This window comes from Panulirus ornatus, chromosome 17 (assembly GCF_036320965.1).
Source record: "Panulirus ornatus isolate Po-2019 chromosome 17, ASM3632096v1, whole genome shotgun sequence".
Taxonomy (NCBI): Eukaryota; Metazoa; Arthropoda; class Malacostraca; order Decapoda; family Palinuridae; genus Panulirus; species Panulirus ornatus.
In genome coordinates, this window is record NC_092240.1 from 49,319,656 (window position 1) to 49,341,866 (window position 22,211).

Consider the following 22,211-nt stretch of genomic DNA (forward strand, 5'->3'; position numbering starts at 1 on the left):
GCTAAAAAGTTCTGATTCAGTGGTCCGCTAGATATGTTCATAATCTTACTTATACAAAATCATTTTGAAATATAATCTAGATAATCTTTTGATCTTCATTTGATACTATACTTCAAGATGAAAATGTTTTGTTGAATCATGAACAGTGGACCTTTGGCAGGATATGGATTGCTGTGATTATGCTGAAAATAAATAATGTATGCGATATGTACTTGTTTTACTCACCCAAGGTTGTGGAGCTGACTTCATGTCAAGACAGTTGTACAGAATGGGGACTGGAGTGGCTACTTAGCAACAGGATTGTCTTCCTTCATAATTATGATTTCTGGGCTTTTGTCTAGGCTTTTCTGGAATTTCTTTTGTTACATTTTTCACCTCTGCGCTTTCTTCTAGGGTTGCATGGCCTCTTGGTATAAAGAACTCATAGAGAAATGTCTAGACAGACCCTTTTTTTTTCCTCGGTAGAGCTCTTTGTAGCAATGAATGAGGCTTTCAAAACTCAGAGCAAATTCACAGCTTCATTCCATACTGGGATTACTGTCAAACAAAACTGCTAGCCTTGTATGGAAATGACTGAATGCCTCTGATAGTTGTTTTGAAGTCAGTTGCTTATTTCCTTGACTGCTTGACTGCTATTATTGTCAGCTGACCATGCATGGTTCATGCTAGTTTCTTCACATAATCATTTAATGGTTTTTGCCATGATTTGAATTCTTAGCTAATGTTTGATTTCACCACTTATTGATATACGTCCCAAGTATACTCTTTCCATAGTGAAAAAACTTCACATTCCTCAATTGTTCACATTTATCATCATTAGAAGCCAAGTAGAACACCAACTGATAAGATTTACTCTCTGAATAGAGAAATGATTACTGAGCATTATTATATTTTGGTGATAAGAAAAGTATTGATACTGTATTTTGCTTATGTGATAGAACAATCATTGGTTCATTCATTTATGCAAAATTAAGATTTTTGTAAACAGACACTGGCATAGAAAGAGTCCTGGTGTTACCCCCAGGTACCCTTTTCCAGATTACACTCTCATCAGTGAACTTCTTGCTTCAAAGGAGTCCATCCTATTATTGATAATATGTATATTGCAGCCTTTGATTGCAGGAGCTGTGGGATTTAATTCTATTAGCAGTCTTTTATGTTGTGCTTTGATGAAGGCTTTTTGAAAGTCAGGATCGTATACTTAGTCAAAATCATGCACTGCCTGATGGCTTTTTCCAAGTGGAATGAAATAATGGATATTTTCTATATCCGTATTATCTTTTGTTATATGAGAACTGGTACCATAGCTCCATGAGTCTTTGTCATGTTATGAATTCAAGAATTCCCAGTCTGTTTCTTTATAATTAAAATCCTTCATTTATATAATTGACCATCTTAGTCTAAGAAGTGCTTATCTCAGCATATCTTGCACCATCCCAATTGTTCCTTTTTCATTTTTATTAAGTGACAGTTCTGGGTTATTAATACTCTTTGTATGATTGTAAATTACTGGAACTGTTAAAAAAGTTAACCTGTTGTAACTTTACCTGCCATGTGCCATTTAAATGGACCATCCTCTAATGTTTCCCAAAACTTTTAAGCTATCCATTTTCAAAGAAGGCCATTCCTTCTCCTTTGTCTTCTTCCTTTCTTGTTATCATGTATATATACTTCAGGAAAGTTTTGATTAGCTTTCATCTCCATGATAGATTTTGTCTTAACTCTCTCCAGCTAATGTGTAGTTTGGTTTCCCCAACTCGGGCTTCAAACTCCAGCTTTTTACCCCCATTCTACTGCTAATTTATCAGTCCTCTCTATGCCAGAGATGAGGATAGTCTTCTCTCAAGTCTCTTTTGGTCTCCATTTTTTTCACGTTCTGGATGTTCTCTGTACTTTTTCTTACACTTTTATCTTTGATCTTCTGTTGAAAGATTTGTATAATTACCTATTTGTTTATCATGAAAAGATTTGTATAATCACCTATTTGTATATTATGGAAAGATTTGTATAATCACCTATTTGTATATTAAGGAAAGATTTGTATAATTACCTATTTGTGTATTATGGAAAGGAAATTCTAGACTTGTCAGACCTAGACTCTTGAATTTTCTTTATGTACTATCACTCACTCTTTTAAACTTCTTTTAAACTTATGTATACTATTAGTATTTACAGTTTTATCACTAAGCTTATTCCACTTATCCACAACTTGGATACTATAGAAGCACTTGTTTACATATTTTCTAACACATTCTTTATATTACTTTTTATGTCCCTTGTTCCCTCTTTGCATATTGCAAGAACCGTTTGCTGTAGATATCGCCAAACGGGTTTAGAAATTTGAAGGTTGTGATCAAATCTCCCTCTACTCTTTCTTTTTCTAGGTCTCTAACCTATCATTGCACCTCATGTCTCTCATACCATTTGCTGTTACCAAACTTGAGAAGAATATTCTAGTTCAGATTTTATATTCACAGTGAAAAGCTCACTGAATAATATTTTGTATACATTTACTTAAAAGCAATTTTTCTGATACAGTTTGGTGTTCTGGCAACAGTTTGGGTATATTAACAACCCTCTAGTCCCTCTCACCTACAGATTCTTGTAGCAGTTTCCTGGTAGGTCATATTTATATCAAAGCCTCTTTTCTGTGTCCATCCTTATCATTTGGCATTTACAAAGGTTGGATTTCATCAGCTATGTATTAGACCACTGTTGAGCTGGTCTGTTGTAAGCTGATACAATCATCATACATAACTATTCTCATGAGACCAGAACTTGTTCTCATGACACAATATCTTCTCTCTTAGAATATAACTTCTCCGATGACAGCAGTCAGGTTGGAGTCTATGCCTTTTGGCAAGTCATTTGCATGACCAAGAAGAGCAGTGGTCCCAAGGTCAAGCCCTGTGACACACGATTGGTAACTCTCAGCTTTTTTTTTTTAAGAGGAGCGCTCCTTTAAAATGTTTTCAGTTTTCTTCCACAGCTGTTAGGTATCATTTATTAGAATTATCTGTGATATGTGGTTTTGTGATTGTTGGCAATATGTATGGTACAGTATGGGATATCATGGCTTGAATATATGAGATGGAGGAACAGGGTAAAGATTTCAGCTGTATCCATACACAACTTCAGTGTCATTCTGATGAAAAAAAATTGTGGTGAGAGAGGTACGATAGTTGTGTGCTTTTATTCATTGGGGCTGTGGACTGTTTTACTGACCATCAATTGATTCTAATTTCTACTGTAAATTGTACTAGATTTTATATCTGATTCAACCAGACTAATATGGTTAATTGTTTCCTTGAAATCAGTATGGCCAAGAACATACCAAAGGTGGTGGAGTTTATCAGTTTTCCATGAACTAGAATTAATCGAATGAATATCAAAGTGAATTTGAGCATATTTGCTGAGATTGTAAGTGGTCTTAGATTTATTTCTAAGACCTAAAGAAGGTATTGAAGATTTTTTGGTTAGCCGATGTAGCTTGATGATGACCTTAATGACCTTAGCAGTTGATAAAGCCCAAACAACCAACCACCCATCAGTGAAAATATAATTTGTATTAGGATATTAACGTCGATATATTATTAATTATGTAGCCCCAAGATCCCTCTTGTTGGGTTCCTGCAACTCAAAAGCTGTGCCATATCCAATAGCAGGGAAATGACAAACCCCTGTGGAGTGAGAAGTTTCTTGATAAGATTGTACTTCTGTTTGTCCCTTGACATTGGTACACCTTTGCCAAAGATGGATCTTCACATGCATCATAACCAATAGCAGGTGAAGTTCAATAATACTAGCATTGGTATATTTTAGTGTCAAGTAAATATTTGTGTGATACATGCAAGTGAAGCCATTTGTCTCTTCTATGAGTTATGTTGAAACAAAGGCAAGGAGTGGAGTACCTTTCTCGTGTTTATTTAGAGGTTGACTTAAACAGTTATTATAGATCTAATCCTGAATTTTGTGTTACAAAGTTTGGGATCAACTTTATGCTGAGTTGAGTTGTATACCACGAACTATGGTGATAATCTTTATGATTTTATAGTTGTGCTTAATGGAGCATCACAGGCTGCCTTCAAATTACAAATGTACCTCATATTTAAAGCTATGTAGCAAAAGTGACCAATCAAACCATAGTGGCACTGTCGTTGAAATAAACTGAGCATCCTGTTTGTTTATATACAATGCTGTGACGTGTTTCAGACTTCAGCAAAATCGTTGTGCATAGATTTGTCTTTAAATAATGTGAGTTGCCTTAAGCTTATATAAAGATACAGCACTTATTGCCATCTTATAACAATGGGCTTGTGGAATTTTAGTTTTTGTTTACTGTTGTTTACTTATAGTACAAATTAACCTCAATAAATAAGTAAACTGACCAGGGTCAAAGTAGGAGACCCTGAGATGCCAGAATCAGCACCTCAGCATCTTCCAATGTTGTGAAAAATTACAAAAATGATAAAAAGATTGTTTGTACTTTTGGACTTTTTGTTAATAAAACACAGCATGGGAGAAAAATTTTTTCTCATACTTCAAATTTTTTTTGAATAATGCTTGATAAATCATTGTCTACCTTTTATCGTTATTATTATTATTATTATTATTATTATTATTATTATTATTATTATTATTATTATTTCTATTATTATTATTATTATTATTATTATTATTATTATTATTATTATTTTGTTTTGTCGCTGTCCCCCGCGTTTGCGAGGTAGCGCAAGGAAAGAGACGAAAGAAATGGCCCAACCCACCCCCATACACATGTATATACATACACGTCCACACACGCAAATATACATACCCATACATCTCAATGTACACATATATATACACACACAGACACATACATATATACACATGCACACAATTCACACAATTTCAGCACATAAATCTACAAGCTCTTCAACATTTCCATTTACAACACTGAACACCCCATGTATACCAATTATTCCCTCAGCTGCCACATTACTCACCTTTGCATTCAAATCACCCATCACTATAACCTGGTCTTGTGCATCAAAACCACTAACACACTCATTCAGCTGCTCCCAAAACGCTTGCCTCTCATGATCTTTCTTCTCATGCCCAGGTGCATAAGCACTTATTATTGTTATTATTATTATTATCATTATTATTATTATTATTATATCATTATTATTATTATTATTGTTATTATTATTATTATTATTATTATTATTATTATTATTATTATTATTATTAGTTATAATCATTTTTATTATTATTATCCTTTTTCTTGGCCTCTTGCATCTTCTAGGCTAAGTTGTATGTGGGAGAAGGGTAAGATGGGCTCCTTTTTTGGAAGGAAGGTAATCATTCGACTTCATTTTGCTCTTTTCATTGAATGAAGGGGATGCAGCTCCCCATCAGAGGTGACATCCCACTTTTTGTATTAACACTTGCAGAAGGAGTCCTGGAATACTGGTTTTCTCTTTTTGTACCTTAAGCAATGGTACTGTTGGATTTCATAAATGAAAGTACAGTATGTTGATACTTAACAAAGCATTGTTGACATAGTAGTAAATAAAGCTTATGATTGGCAAGGTTTGATGAATATGATAAGAATGTGAGAGAAAGTGGTCATATCAGAAACAGTTATGGTAAAAAAAAAATTTGAACAAGATTTTTTTTTAAATCTTGAAGTATATTGCAAAGGAAGCATGATCATGGATTAAACTTGTCATTTTCATGCAGTGGAAGGATCCTTCCCTTCCTCCAGTGCAGCTAAGTTGGAAAAAGATATTTCTCTTATTTTCACTATGGTAATAGATAGAGTGCTTCTCCTTGATTACAAAAATGTAAAACATATTTGCGTGGACTTGGTAATTCTGCCACTGCAGTGCATCATAGGGGCAGTGATGTCAGGCAATCAGCATTTTTCTTATTCTCAATAAATGAAGGCAATATCATTTGTGTTAATGTATTTCAGTTTTTGTTTTAATGCATAGGGACTTATATTAATATCCATTTTACATCAATTAATGAAAGTTTGAATGAAAACTCTGTGTGCACTCCATGAATATTGCACTCATCCACTTGACAGCCTGTGGGTAACTAAAGTCCACAGCCTTTTGATTTTTTTCATTTGGATGGAGGCATCACAGTCTCTGGCAGCTTCTATTGCCATCCCACTGAAATTGGCACACTTTTAAAGGTGCCTGCTTGAAGCAAAGGAAGTCATTAAAGTTGTGTCCCACAGGGAATTTAAGGTTGACAAAGTTTTGTTGCATATTAAAGGGGTTAAACATGATAGCCTTTCCTGTTACTATAACATTCTTTCAGTTCGATGCTGTTTTAAAAGATATCTATTTTGAAATAAAGCAAGGCCTAAAGTCATGGGACAAGGAAAAGAAAGTCATTATTAACATGGTTTTTGCCATGTAGTCATTATTTTTAAGTGCTTTCAAGGCAGAAATACCACTTCTGATCTTTATGGTTAATTTTGGGAGATAACTATGATACAGTCTGTTGTATTATTTTACTAAAAGAAATCCAGCCTTCCAATGGAGGATTTGTCTTGTACTTTCAGTCTGTTTTTTGTGTTCATTTACTTATTTATATGATCAGTAATAAAGCACCTTTCTCTCTTATGACAGCATTCTCAAATAATTACTTTTATTGAACTCATATTTGATTTCTTTCTGACCTTGAAGGTGGTTGACCTAAGTTCCCATTCCTTCCAGACCACTGATGCGTCTGGCAACCTCCACAGGCAGGATAGCTGGCACCGCCTAAGTCACAACACATCCATCACCCCTTTCCTGCTAGCAGCTCAAGGTACTATGGGAATAGGCCAGCTGGAAGGCCAGACACCAGCAAACAACAATGGAATCAATGAAGGAGGTCAGCCACGTCGAAGGAGACCTCTCTTAAGTGAGGCAGACATGAGTACTGCTCTGAACTGCCCAGCATGTGGCAAGGTATTTGCTGGAACCAAACGACGGTACCACCTTGAGCGCCATCTCATCACACACACTGGGGAGAGGCCATTTCCCTGCCCTCACTGTCCATACAGAGCTAATGTGAGGGAAAACCTAGCCAGGCATGTACGCCACCGACATCCTGAGACTATCATCGCCATGGAGGAAACAAGAACCTAGGATACTGAAACAGTATGTTTTGAGAGCTTCCCTACTATGCACATTTTAAAGCATAGCAAAGACTGTTCTAACTATAGAGCTTCTCATATACAAATTGCTATATGTTACCTCTTGAAATGATTACAATTGACATATCAAACGGGGATTTCCTTGATGGTAAAACCAGGGAGAACACTGTACTCATTTGATACCATATCTATTTGGATAGTTTTCTTTATGCATTATTTAGGGAAGGGTGACAATGGGATAGATAAGAAACATTACAATGTTAGGTTCTTTATGAATCTTTAAAAGATTTTTCCTCCAAATTACATACATGCAATGCATCACAGAAATTGTGGATCAAGTTTCTATCCTATTTGTCGTAATTCTGATATTAAGGTAAATAGGACATCCTTATAGACAGAAAATACATCCTACAGGGAAAGGTCATGTGATACTGTGGATTACAGTCAAAATTAGCCTGTCTTAGTAAAATGGGTTGCTTTCAAAGGCAGGTTTTCCTGGAGTGTAGTAGCACGCCTTATGGTTTGCAATCCTACTTCTGTCACTATATTAGTGCTTTAAAACAGGTCACCTCATTGTAGACCATCAGGCCTCCTGTTATCTATCCTTTCCATGTACTCCTACAAACTTTACCCAATTGTACTTTCCATAGTATTTTCTCACTTATTATTGATCTGTTTTCTGTATTTTTTGACATGAGTTTTCCATCATTATAGAAAATTCATAAAGTGAACTGACGAATGATTGTTTTTAGCTGTGAAATTTTATTTTTTCTATTAACAGTAGAATTCAAACAAAAATATTGGGGGCCATTTGGGATATTGGAAAATTCTGATTGGGTGACTGGTACACATTGAAAAATAATAGTGATATTCATATCTCAAGGAACTAATCTTGATATGTAAAAAAAAAAAAAGATAAACATCATAGTTGTGATAAAAAAATACATAGGTCACATCTTGAATTCTGCATAAGTAAACAGCTTCATTTTGTTATCACCAAATGAAGTTTGTTTGTAAGCACTCTGGAGTGCTTACAACAAACTTTATTTGGTGATAACAAAATGAAGCTGTTTACTTATGCAGAATATAAGGATAAGATAATTTATTAATGTTTGCTAATTCCTTGTAACGTAATATTCTGATGATAATGATTGTTCACAGTTTTAGGCAATTGACACATTGAAGGACTTTCCACCAGATGTGAATGTTGTTACTAACATGTGGGGAAGGGGGTTAGGATTGAGACATTAGAAGGGCTCACTGACTTGGATTTGAATGAGTAGCACGATTCCCACAGATGGTGTGCAATATAGACTTTTTAGGTCAAAGGGATGTTCCAGTCTAATGCCAGTGTACACCTTATGAATACTGTGGGCTGGTTTTGATGAGATACAGGTGGACTGATTACCCCCCCATCATTGGGTGGATAAGCTTTTAACTTTTCTTTCAAGTTGTAATTGCCACTTTAGCTACAGCCAAAGCAGAATGGTACTTGTACAGGAAATATTTCTTTATAAGAGTGTAGTCTCCCTTAGATGCTCCAAAATAAGATCAGGATCTCCCCACATAAAATTTTTTGGCTTTATGTATGGCAAAGGTATAGAGGGTACAGAGACAGATGTTTTCTAGCTTTAGAAGAAGAGGTAGCAGATACTTACATTTTTGCCAAATTCACCCACTTCCGTTGATGTAGTGGAATGATGTAGATTAGGTACAGATTCCAGGATATTTGGCACCAGTCATGTTGGGTATCTTCTCATGGTCTCCAAAGATTTCAAATAGAGCTGAAAGACCAAGAGCCTGTTGAAAGGGTATCCAAGGGGCCAAGAATCAACTCTGCAGTTAAAGGAGTTTATATGAAGAGTGCTGGGTAGAGGTGTGATAAACCAGCATCGAGAAGCATCATACAGTTGCAGAGTACCTTTAGATTTACAAACCAAGACTCTAATGAAGGTTAGAGGAATTGTAAGTCTACGTAAGCTTGCAGTGGTTACTGACTCAGTATACTGGCAATATTTTGATAGAATAACTCCTGTTTAAGGCTTCATGCATTAATTAAGAAATAAACAGAAAAGTTGTCTTTCAAAATACAAAGGAAAGTAAAAAAGATGGCAACAGTTAAGGGTATTCGGCAAATATGTCAAATACCCATCTTCTCTGACATCACTGAAAATCTAAACAAGAACTTCTCAAGAAGGATGGGACCGACCTCCATACAAATACAGGGATCAAACAGCAAGGTGACTCTCAATATAAAAGAATTCAAGGGTCTGTACAATTTTTTCAGAGAGGTAAGGCCAAAGAGAGATGCATCAATACCTTTATTTTCAGACAACTTGCATGGTTCATGTCTAAATAGAGGTGAAACTGCTTGGTCTTGGCATCTGTGGTCCAGGAAATTTTGGTCCATCAACTAGTTTAGAAGAGGGGTTTGCTTCTGGGAATTTCCCACCTAGCCATTAAAGTGCTTTTCTAGAATCATGTGCAGATGCCTGCTATGTCCTTATTCTGCCAACTATGCAGTCTAGTTTTCCCATCCACATTTGAAGGAACCAGGTGTTCGTTCATTGACAAGAGGCATATACAGATGCCATATGCCACGCCAACTCTTAATTACCAAGCTGAATTGTCAACAACATTCTTTTACCCTAGGATGATTATTCTTGGAGGATGCTTCACTCTTAAGTTACCCCACCAGGGTCTCAGCCTTACTACACACACTGTAAACAAACGAGATTTTGTGCATGTCAGGAGACCACAAAAAGTGTTTCTGTGCATATCAGTATGATCTCCAAATATAGGAGGGATAATCACACACTGGGATCACTGGGTACACACGCAAAGTATAAATGACTGTAGCATACCCAAAGGCAGGACAATGCTAGTGACTCCTGTGGATAAATAGTAGAATCAAGCATTAGCTGCAGATCCAGCTGATGATAGCACTGAACCCATACATCTTAATATGTGATTATAGCAGTGTAAGAATTGAATCTGTTTAGTTAGTCCTTTTCGCCCATGGTGATAGTGAAATGATTTGTCTGCCTTTTTAGCTTTGTTTTTCTGTATTTATCGTAAAGCTACACATAGATAATGTTTCAGAGCTCATCCTAACTTTTTTTTATTGTTGGACTGCTGAAAAGGGTGTTCTAACCTGTGTAAGAGTCATGTCAAGGATTAAAGGTAAACATATTTTATTATTTTTCTTTGGACAGTTTTAACAAATGTTGTGCGTAATTTTACAGCATGAGCATTTAGAAATCATAACTATGCAGATAACTATGCTCTCCACAAAGAGATGGAAGGGTATGTAGCATATATCAGCTTTCATTATTCAGCAAATTGGTAGGCAGACATTAAACCAGGTGTTAAAAAGAGAGACGTAAGTCTCCAAATCTTGCTTGTTTGTAAACTATATTTACAAGTCTTGTTACAAAATAAAAAGAATCATACTGATTAACCTGACTCAACAAGTAGTAATGATACAATTCTTTTGCAGGAAGAGAGTGTGGGTGGGAGCAGCTTCTGTGGGGTGTGTGGGAAGGTGTTCCAAGGCAGCAATCACAAGTTTCTCCTGCGTCGTCATATTCTTACTCACACAGGGGAGCGTCGTCATGCTTGTCCTTACTGCTCATACCAAGCTAACCAAGCTGGCAACCTCAACAGACACATACGCAACCTTCATCCAAATTATGCTCATTCCCAAACCCATGGCCAAGAAATAGTTGCATTTCAGCAGGTTGTTAGGTCTACCCATCCATCTCCAAGATCTTCACACCAGCGTATTCAAGCAACAAGACCTTTTGTTCAGCTCACAGTCTCCCAAAGGTCCGTTCTGCAACTGCCTTTAAGTCCTCGACAGAATCCACGACCATCAGAAACAGTACCTCATTCCCCACCTTCGTGTCATGGCTCCTCCAGACCTTCCCTGTCTTCCCCACACCATCATTTCCCTCATCTTCCACTTAGTCTCCAAGCTTCTGCCACTTCCACAACTACAAGGACAGCTACCAACAGCTCCATCAACAGTGCTACCACCTCATCTCCAGTCACAACAGTTTGTCCAGATTGAAACATTTGAATGTGTTTGTTGACTGGTCTTAGATATTTTGAGTTAGAAATGTCATGAAAAGTCCCATTCTTTAGTACCATATAGTATCTTCTTTGTCTAGAGTGAAATGAAAAAAGAAGTTGCAATTTTTATAAAAGCCTGGTACTGAGCTGCAAAAACAGGGGAAAGTTACTTTCAGCAATGAATTGGAAATTAATCGATGGTGAATTACCATACTGCAAGGATTGCAACAGGTACCTCTTTTTGAGTGAAATGCCTTTGTGTGATTAGAAATCTTCAACTAGTATGTGAACTGTTATACTTTTTTTTCAAACTTCGAAAATAGGTACAGTATAAGTATTATGCTAAAAAGTTTCAATATGGTATAGGAGAAATATATGTTTTGCATTTTATCTTGAAAGTAGGAGAATCATAATACTTCTTTGGAAAATGGGTAGCTTATCACTTTAACAGTAAACATTAAGTTGCATCCCTCACAGTACAGTGTTAAGAACTTGATGTGTGTCAAAAGTATGTTTATCAGAGAAAGAATTGTTTTTCCAACTTCTGTTCTTAAGGCATTGCCAGTTCTTAACCCTTCTGGTTCATTGTTAGATTTCTGAGGATACCTCAGAATAATCTGTTATCCTCTGAAAAATGAGTCCTTATATTTTTTCTTGCTAAAGTCTACCTTGAAGTTTACATACATGCAATTAGAAACATCTTGAAATTTTATAAAAGCATAAAAATGCTTATTTTATCACAGGTCATATTCCATTACACTCAATTGGAATTGAAGTGAATGAAAAGTATCAAACCTCAAGTATTCAAGAAACATATTAGTACAATAAACAAGTTGAGTTTTACCAGAGATCTGTAACCCAAAATACACCATACAACCATTCATTTTTTCATAATGCTCACTACTTCCCATTTCGGTGAGGTAGAATTTGGGACAGACAAACAGTAGTCTCAGTAACACACATTTAGTCTCTAACTGTCATGTGTAATGTACTAAAACTAAAACTATCATTCCCACCTTATGATTCACTTTAGCTTGCATGGTTCCATCTGCTGTCAAGTTCACTTCAAGTTATGCAAAACACTTCACCCCCTCCAGGTCCTCGCCACGCAGACTAACTCTCGTGCTATCATGTCTCATCTTGCTGCATTTTATCACCTACTTTTGTTCACCTTTACTCTCAGCTTTCTCCTTTCACACACTCTCCCAAACAATGTTATCAGTTCTGGAGTTTTTTCTTAGAGTTTTCCACCAGAAACATGTCATCTGCAAACTGAGATTGATTCCCCTCCCGTACCTCCTAGAATGCCGTAGACCTGCCCCTTGCTGTAAGACCCTAACATTTACTTCCCTCCACCCTCTCCAAAAACAGATTAAGCTACCATGATGACATCAGACATCAATTACGCAGACCCACCTCACAGACATCCACTCACCTTCCATTTCTACTTGGACATATACCTTACTGGTAAAATCTCCTCACTGCATTTGCTAACTTTCCCATTACCCCATATAATTATAATGCCTTCCACAAGGCCTCTCCAGATCAACTTTGCTATGTTTTCTCCAGATCCATGAATGGCATATATGTTTAAGTCTTCCTCAAAGTATTTCTTACACAAATTCTTTAAAGCAATCACCTGGTTCATGTGTCTTTTACCTCTTCTGAAGCCACATTGTTTCTACCTAGTCAGTTATTCTGTGCATACCATCACCATCTCAGTCACCACTCTTCTGTACACCTTCTTAGGTATGCTCAACAGATGTATATATTTATAATTTGAGCATTCACTTTTGTCTCCCTTACCTTTATTAAAGCTCAGTGACGCATTCTGCTACTCCTCAGGCACTTCACCTTGTGTCGTACAAAAAATGAGTAAGTTGGATAGCCACACAGCCCCACCTACTCTTGTAGCTTTGCCACACTACCCCTTACACTACCTCTGATCTTTTCACTATACCACTCAGCAGGTTTCTCTCTCTCTACGTATCACCTTGTCCCACTTTATCATATACCATATTCAGCAGTCCTTCAGAATATTCACTCCAACTTTTTTTTCACCTTTGTAGGATACCACTCCTATGTCTATTCTCTTCGCTGTCACTTCCATTTGTTCTCTTGTTCTCCTCACACTGTGTACATCCTTCCAAGACACTTCATTATTCTTTGAGTTTATTGATACTTTCCTCACCTTATCTCTCACTTGCTTTCTTTATCAGCTCATGTATCTATCCCTTAACCTCCTGCCACTTTCTTTTGTACTTCTTGTAATCAGTCTCATTCTTTCCCTGCAGATACTGCATACATCTTTTTCATGAGCAAATTATCTTCCTCATCCCACCACTCATTACTCTCTCATCTCCTTACTTCCCCCTTCAGTATACCACACACCTCACCTGCACATGCAAGCAGTTCTTCCATGAATATCTTCTACTACTTTCTCACGCCTTTATTTCATTTACTCTTACTCTATGCCCCTCTTCACTCAGTCTTTCTTAGTATTTCTGTGCACAGGATGTTTTTCCAAGTTCCCACATGTTCACTACTTCTTTCATATACCCTGTCATTTCCTCTTTTCCTAGAACCACTTTATATTATGAGAAAATGAAAAATATTTCAGATTCTAAAAAGAATGGAGATGTATTAAACTCCACTAAAGTTGATAAAATGATAAGATATTAAGCCTAAAGTACTCTGAGACATGTAAATGGTGTATACCATCGAATTTTGTCAAAAATGTGTAAAAGATACACTAATGGGTGGTGGATAAGAAAAATTATTTCATAAGGACTTTAATTCCCCACTGTTCCAGGTCTGCTAGAGGGAAATGCATTTCAAGATATAACCATTCTTTCATTTTCACCAATGATTCGATAGAGAGTCCTTTTTTACTGTTAAACATTGCAGGATATTCATCTTTCATTATATCTAGTATTGGTCTAACTTTCCATTTCTGATCATCTTTATTTGTGACATTTCCACAGTCACTAGAATGCAAAAGTACACGATAGTTAGCACCAATCCCTTGTATAAATATTGGTAGAATTCTGTTGCCCAAAAATAGCGCATATGGTATAATAATTAACTGTTGATATCATATAAACCTTTAATCCTTAAGAATGCAGCCCTGGAATTTATCATGGGTCCCTCACGTGGATATGCCCCTGATGCAAAATGTCATTTGTGCCAATTCAGCCATAGTTTTTCAGAATAATGGATTACACTTCAAAGATTACAAATATTATTTTTGCTTAATTTATAGTCATTATCTTGTTCATCATTCCAGGTCTCTCCTTAGCCTCTAACTAAATAATAAGCTTCAAATCATAAGTAACAAAAAGCAATTCTGCAATTTAATGTGTTGCAAGTGGCTTAGTAGTAAAGTATTCCATGATACTTTATACCTCTAATTCACTGTAGTTAACCCCTTAACACCTCCAGAAGAATATTTATGTGAGGTGAGCACTGCTGCTGTATGGCAATTCCTGTACTGACTTTTGTGCCTCAATTTCAAGGCTGTGTACCACATCTGGGTGGTAGCTGTGGTGGCGGTGCATGACAATATCCTTCTGCCATATCAGTGCAAGCACATTATAGTGAGCTCTTGAGGAAGGAAGTTAAGCAGCTTTTAGCTCGATAAAGAAGACCAGACTGATGATCCTGAATTCTTTGATGATGATGATTCATCTTCAGATCATGTGGAGAGTGATTCAGTGGAGACTGACTCTTTCAACATTGAAAGTTGACCAAAATAAACACGGCCAATAAGAGGAGGGTGCATGGAGGACATTGTAACAGGGCCTAGGGGTCCAAAAAGGGGTCCAGGAATTTCATGGGATCTTGGAAAAAATTGTATATATTGAAGACTAGCATTCACATTTTGTGTGAGCCAACATAGTTGAAATATTCTTAAATCACATGTGAAATAGACACTACTGAATTGTAGTACGTAAGTGAGCAGTCTAATGGAGAAGGGAAGGGGACCCGAAAGAAACTTTGTACCCCCTGATAGAATTCCTCTCAGAGGCCCTGAAAATAAGGCAGGAGGAGATTTTCTAACAAGTGGTAACAGTGTTGCTAGTGCCAAACCTGATCTTGACAGCACTGTTTCTGACTGATGTAGCTGGTAATTTTACAAACTTTTATAGTCTGGCCGTACTGGAAAAAACTTATCAGTGAATCAAATTGATTACAGCAAGATAGAATATAATCAGTAAACAATATTTTGCCTCCAGTAAAATAAACAATGATACATGTGCAGTGGCAATTCACTTGACATTCAGGTCTTTCACTCTTTTTAACATGTTTTGCTGAAACATCTACAAAACTTCTACATGCTATTACAATGAAAGATGTGGACAAAACATACTTCTGAGGCAACTTTTCTCTTTTTTATATGAATGTCTTTGAAATTGAAAGATTCAATTCATATTCTTAAGCAACTTGTAAAATGTGAATTTTGTAGGTTGGAAAGGATAACTTAGTGAGATGTTAAGGAGTTAACACACATTTTTTTCTCACAGACATTTAAGGAGGAGCATTGACACACAGTACCTTCTCAAAACATGACATTCATTACACTTATGTGAATAATTTCTTTAGTAATCATACTTCACTTCATATTTATGCCACACTTATGCCTTTCATCATACATCTTCCTTCTCTGTATTCCCTTTCTGTGTTCTACCAGTCATCTTTAATCTCCTTATACAATTATTTCCATAAACCTTGATAAACTATTCCTTTCCTGTTGATTTTTGTTTGGTCTTTCTTATTTCTATGAAACATTATTCCTGTACTATTATTATTATTATTATACTTTGTCGCTGTCTCCCGCGTTTGCGAGGTAGCGCAAGGAAACAGACGAAAGAAATGGCCCAACCCCCCCCATACACATGTATATACATACGTCCACACACGCAAATATACATACCTACACAGCTTTCCATGGTTTACCCCAGACGCTTCACATGCCTTGCTTCAATCCACTGACAGCACGTCAACCCCGGTATACCACATCGCTCCAATTCACTCTATTCCTTGCCATCCTTTCACCCTCCTGCATGTTCAGGCCCCGATCACACAAAATCTTTTTCACTCCATCTTTCCACCTCCAATTTGGTCTCCCTCTTCTCCTTGTTCCCTCCACCTCCGACACATATATCCTCTTGGTCAATCTTTCCTCACTCATCCTCTCCATGTGCCCAAACCACTTCAAAACACCCTCTTCTGCTTTCTCAACCACGCTCTTTTTATTCCACACATCTCTCTTACCCTTACGTTACTCACTCGATCAAACCACCTCACACCACACATTGTCCTCAAACATCTCATTTCCAGCACATCCATCCTCCTGCGCACAACTCTATCCATAGCCCACGCCTCGCAACATACAACATTGTTGGAACCACTATTCCTTCAAACATACCCATTTTTGCTTTCCGAGATAATGTTCTCGACTTCCACACATTCTTCAAGGCCCCCAGGATTTTCGCCCCCTCCCCCACCCTATGATCCACTTCCGCTTCCATGGTTCCATCCGCTGCCAGATCCACTCCCAGATATCTAAAACACTTCACTTCCTCCAGTTTTTCTCCATTCAAACTCACCTCCCAATTGACTTGACCCTCAACCCTACTGTACCTAATAACCTTGCTCTTATTCACATTTACTCTTAACTTTCTTCTTCCACACACTTTTCCAAACTCAGTCACCAGCTTCTGCAGTTTCTCACATGAATCAGCCACCAGCGCTGTATCATCAGCGAACAACAACTGACTCACTTCCCAAGCTCTCTCATCCCCAACAGACTTCATACTTGCCCCTCTTTCCAAAACTCTTGCATTTACCTCCCTAACAACCCCATCCATAAACAAATTAAACAACCATGGAGACATGTACTAATTCCTTCATAAATTAATGTGTAAAACTTTCTCTATAGAAGCTCCTTTGTTTCTCCAGATTACATTCAAAATTTTGAAATTTAATTCCTTGAACATTAGTCCATTTGTTTACATCCATGTTTTCTTTACTTACCTTAAGTAGAGTTGCATATTTTATGCTCACAGTCATTTCACCTCTCTTGAAAAATTTTCAAGATTTTTCCTTCATTATCTGAATAATTTGGAATCACTGACCTTTATCAGCATGTGGAGTTCATCAAAATTAGTTTCCACATAATAAGTCATGTCTATATGCACTTGATTCACCCTTTGTTATTGGAAAGAGTTAATGACAACAGATAGAGAGACAGAGACAGACAACTAGCTATATAGGTAGGTATATATAGAGAGGAATGGATGGAGGCAAGCAAGTATGAATATGTACAAGTGTATATGTGTATGTGTGAGAGCAAATGACGTAAGGGGAGTGGGGGAGGAATGGGATGTATTTAGGGATGAGAAAGGCAGGAGATGGGCAGATTAGAAAGGGTAGTGAGTGGTGGGATGAAGAAGTAAGAGTGTTAGTGAAAGAGAAGAGAGAGGCATTTGGATGATTTTTGCAGGGAAATAGTGCAAATGACTGGGACATGTATAAAAGAACGAGGCAAGAGTTCAAGAGAAAGGTGCAAGAGGTGAAAAAGAGAGCAGATGAGAGTTGGGGGAGAGAGCTTCATTAAATTTTAGGGAGAATAAAAAGATGTTTTGGAAGGAGGTAAATAAAGTGTGTAAGATAAGAGAACAAATACGAACATCGGTGAAGGGGGCAAATAGGAAGGTAATAACAAGTACTGGTGAAGAGAGAGGGAGATGCAGTGAGTATTTTGAAGGTTTATTGAATGTGTTTGATGATAGAGTGGCAGATATGGGGTGTTTTAGTTGAGATGGTGTGCTAAGTGAGAGGGTCAGGGAGAATGATTTGATAAACAGAGAAGAGGTAGTGAAACCTTTGCGGAAGATGAAGGCTGGCAAGGGGGTGGGTTTGGATGGTATTACAGGGGAATTTATTAGAAAAGGGGGTGACTGGTTGGTGAGGATATTCAATGTATGTATGGCTCATGGTGAAGTGCCTGAGGGTTGGTGGAATGCATGCATAGTGCCATTGTACAAAGGCAAAGGGGATAAAGGTGCATGTTCAAATTACAGAGGTATAAGTTTGTTGAGTATTCCTGGGAAATTATATGGGAGGGTATTGATTGAGAGGGTGAAGGCATGTACAGAGCATCAGATTGGGGAAGAGCAGTGTGGTTTCAGAAGTGGTAGAGGATGTGTGGATCCGGTGTTTGCTTTGAAGAATGTATGTGAGAAATACTTATAAAAACAGATGGATTTGTATGTAGCATTTATGGATCTGGAGAAGGCATATGATAGCGTTGATAGAGATGCTCTGTGGAAGGTATTAAGAGTATATGGTGTGGGAGGTAAGTTGCTAGAAGCAGTGAAAAGTTTTTATCGAGGATGTAAGGCATGTGTACAAGTAGGAAGAGAGGAAAGTGGTTGGTTCCTAGTGAATGTCAGTTTGTGGCAAGGGTTGCGCACTGTCTCCATGGTTGTCTAATTTGTTTATGGATGGGGTTGTTAGGGAGGTGAATGCAAGAGTTTTGGAGAGGGGCAAGTATGCAGTCTGTTGTGGATGAGAGGGCTTGGGAAGTGAGTCAGTTGTTGTTCGCTAATGATACAGCACTGGTGGCTGATTCAGGTGAGAAACTGCAGAAGCTGGTGACTGAGTTTGGTAAAGTGTGTGAAAGAAGAAAGCTAAGAGTAAATGTGAATAAGAGCAAGGTTATTAGGTACAGTAGGGTTGAGTCAATTGGGAGGTGAGTTTGAATGGAGAAAAACTGGAGGAAGTGAAGTGTTTTAGATATCTGGGAGTGCATTTGGCAGCAAATGGAACCATGGAAGCGGAACTGAGTCACAGGGTGGGGGAGGGGGCGAAAGTCCTGGGAGTGGTGAAGAATGTGTGGAAGGCGAGAATGTTATCTTGGAGAGTAAAAATGGGTATGTTTGAAGGAATAATGGTTCCAACAATGTTATATGATTGTGAGGTGTGGGCTATAGATAGGGTTGTGCAGAAGAGGGTGGATGTGTTGGAAATGAGATATTTGAGGACATTTTGTGATGTGAAGTGGTTTGTTTGAGTAAGTAATGAAAGAGTAAGAGAGATGTGTGGTAACAAAAAGAGTGTGGCTGAGAGAGCAGAAGAGGATGTATTGAAATGGTTTGGTCACATGGAGAGAATGAGTGAGGAAAGATTGACAAAGAGGATATATGTGTCAGAGGTGGAGGGAACGAGAAGTGGGAGACCAAATTGGAAGTGGAGAGATGGAGTGAAAAGGATTTTGAGCAATTGGGGCCTGAACATGCAGGAGGGTGAAAGGCGTGCAAGGAATAGAGTGAATTGGAGCTATGTGGTATACCAGGGCGGACATGCTGCCAATGGATTGAACCAGGGCATGTGAAGTGTCTGGGGTAAACCATGGAAAGTTTTGTGGGGCCTGGATGTGGAATGGGAGCTGGTTTTGGTGCATTACACATGACAGCTAGAGACTAAGTGTGAACGGATGGGGCCTTTGTTGTCTTTTCGTAGTGCTACCTTGCATTCGTGCAGGGGGGAGGGAGGGTGCCATTTCATGTGTGGTGGAGTGACAGTGGGAATGGATGAAGGCAGCATGTATGAATATGTACATGTGTATATATGTATATGTCTGTGTATGTATACGTTGAAATGTATAGATATGTATATGTGCGTGTGTGGACGTGTATGTATATACATGTGTATGTGGGTGGGTTGGGCCATTCTTTCATCTGTTTCCTTGCGCTACCTCACTGACGGAGGAGACAGTGATGAAGTATAGTAATAAAAAGATAATGTATGTGTATGTGTGTGGGCATTTATGTGTATGTATGTGTATATGATTGGATGGGCCATTCTTTGTCTGTTTCCTGGTGCTACCTCGCTGATGCAGGAAACAGCAGTCAAGTATGATAATAAGAAAAAATACAGAGGGAAATAGCCAGACACACAGATGAATAGATTGGGGGGAAGAGAGAGAGAGAGCATTAAGTATTATTTTCCAAAGTGATCTTATAGTTGTTACTTCCTAAAACTGCATGATTTTGGACTATTTATTTTCAGAATAGAGAGCTTCCATCTATGTTTTGTTTTTCTGTGCTTGTCATACTGCTTCTTACACTAAAAAGTTACTGAGATAAACACAGTTCTCTGAACTCTTCACTTACTACTCTCTTGTATAACACTATGTTTTCTAATAAGAGGCCCACAATATGAATGTTTTAAGAATGTTTTACTATCAAAAGTTTTCACTGATTATTTTCTGTCAGTCCATACCTTTTGCATTTTATTACCACTGCTGTCAGGAACATATCTCAAACCCTCATTAAAACTGTAATAGTCACTGAATGATAACATTTCCAAATATCACATATTTATTAGCTTTCTCCATACCACTTCTCAGTCCATTGTTTCCAGCCGTAAGCTACCTCAGTGAAAATGCTGAGCAACCATATTTAATTTCATTGATCATCATGCATATTTAACATCCAGTAATAAGGTTTGTGCATTAAGAAGTTTATGGATGTCATGTGATCTTTTTTTTGATAAGTATCTCAGGTGATATAAATGTAGAGATGAGGTGATGTATTCTTTTTTAACAAATACCCACTTTCTTCTTTGTGTTATTATTTTATGTCATGCTATTCACTCTGGAACAGGTTACAATCACTGTCATCCAATCTGAAAAAAAAAAATGTATGCAGAGATCGTGTAATTAAAATGTTTAAAAAGTTAGATGTTTACTCATTATAAGGCTTTTACCAATGTGATGGTGATATTTGAGCAATTCTGAACTGGGAGTATATCCTAACATAGACTGTGGAGGGTCATAGGCATACAGGTTTTCTTGTCAAGTAGAACATCAACTAAGTCTGTCTATGAAGTAGCTATAAACTCGCTGCTGTTGATTAAGAATATCACATATAATATGGATCAGTTATACTTTGGACTTGGATGCAATTTTGTTGACTTAGTGACTGTGGATGGGTTTGGTAATGTTACATAAAAAGAGATATCAGACAACCATAGCCAGTCCTAAAGATGTTAGTCTAGTGAGCAATAATAAGAATATTAGGGAGTGATATTATTATGAAAAATAGAATCTCTGAGTTTGTAATGGGCATCGTTTTTAAGGTAGACTCCTAATATGCCCTCACCTTAGTAGTTCTCTCGCATGCCACTTAATGCATGTAAAATACATAAATATAATGTGTTCTGTTTGAAGGATTTGCTTAAAAAGCAAAGTGCAGACATTCACTAAATTTTGACTTCTAGCATTGCTAACGATGAGGTCACAGTCCTTCCACTGCTGATGCCATATAGCTTGTAGTTTTGGACCTCACAGGTGATGTCAGGCAGCATTATGAGGTGAGGGTAAGTGAGGAGTCTAAGTTAAAAAACATGCTTTTACAAGCCAGAGTTCTCAGATTTGCCAAAGCATTGAAGACAGTTTTTGAGTAGACAGATAAAGTGAGACTAAATAGTCAGGGTGTGACCCTAAGGTAAATGAAAATTCTTGTACTGGAGATGCAGTTGAGGAGAACATGGAGCGAATGTTGAAATTCTCCTATGTGTGTGGGTCTGCGTACAGAGAAGACTCTGCAGAGAAGCTTATATCTGACATGGTCCTGGATAAAAAGAAAATAGTATATGAAGCGGGGGATAGCAATGCTGTTTCCTGTGGAGCGGGATAGTGACGGGAATGGATGAAGGCAAGCAAGTATGAATATGTACATTTGTATACATGTATACGTCTGTGTATGTGTATGTATATGGATGTATATGGGCGTTTATGTATATGTATGTGTGTACATGAGTGGATTGGCCATTCTTTTTCTGTTTCCTGGCACTACCTCACTGATTAGGAAACAGTGATTATGTACAATGCATGATAAAATGTTTTAGATTACTAAATTAATGGACATTAGTATATATCTCAACATATTATTCATTCACATTTTTGTGTGAAAGTTATGAGGCATAA

General features: G+C 37.4%; 1 protein-coding gene across 2 annotated transcripts in view; it reads left to right on the forward strand.

Moving 5' to 3' along the window:
• LOC139754722 (uncharacterized) overlaps positions 1 to 15,818 on the forward strand; it is a 258,484-nt gene extending 242,666 nt beyond the window's left edge. Inside the window, exon 5 of one of the 2 annotated variants that reach the window (XM_071672361.1) lies at positions 10,641 to 15,818. In XM_071672361.1, coding sequence (XP_071528462.1) covers positions 10,641 to 11,213 — 573 coding nt within the window. In that variant the 3' untranslated portion in view covers positions 11,214 to 15,818. Of the gene's footprint in view, positions 1 to 6,716; positions 7,146 to 10,640 lie in introns of those variants that run through there. The other variant, XM_071672366.1, reaches the window with a different exon arrangement.
• Positions 15,819 to 22,211: the final 6,393 nt, after the last annotated feature.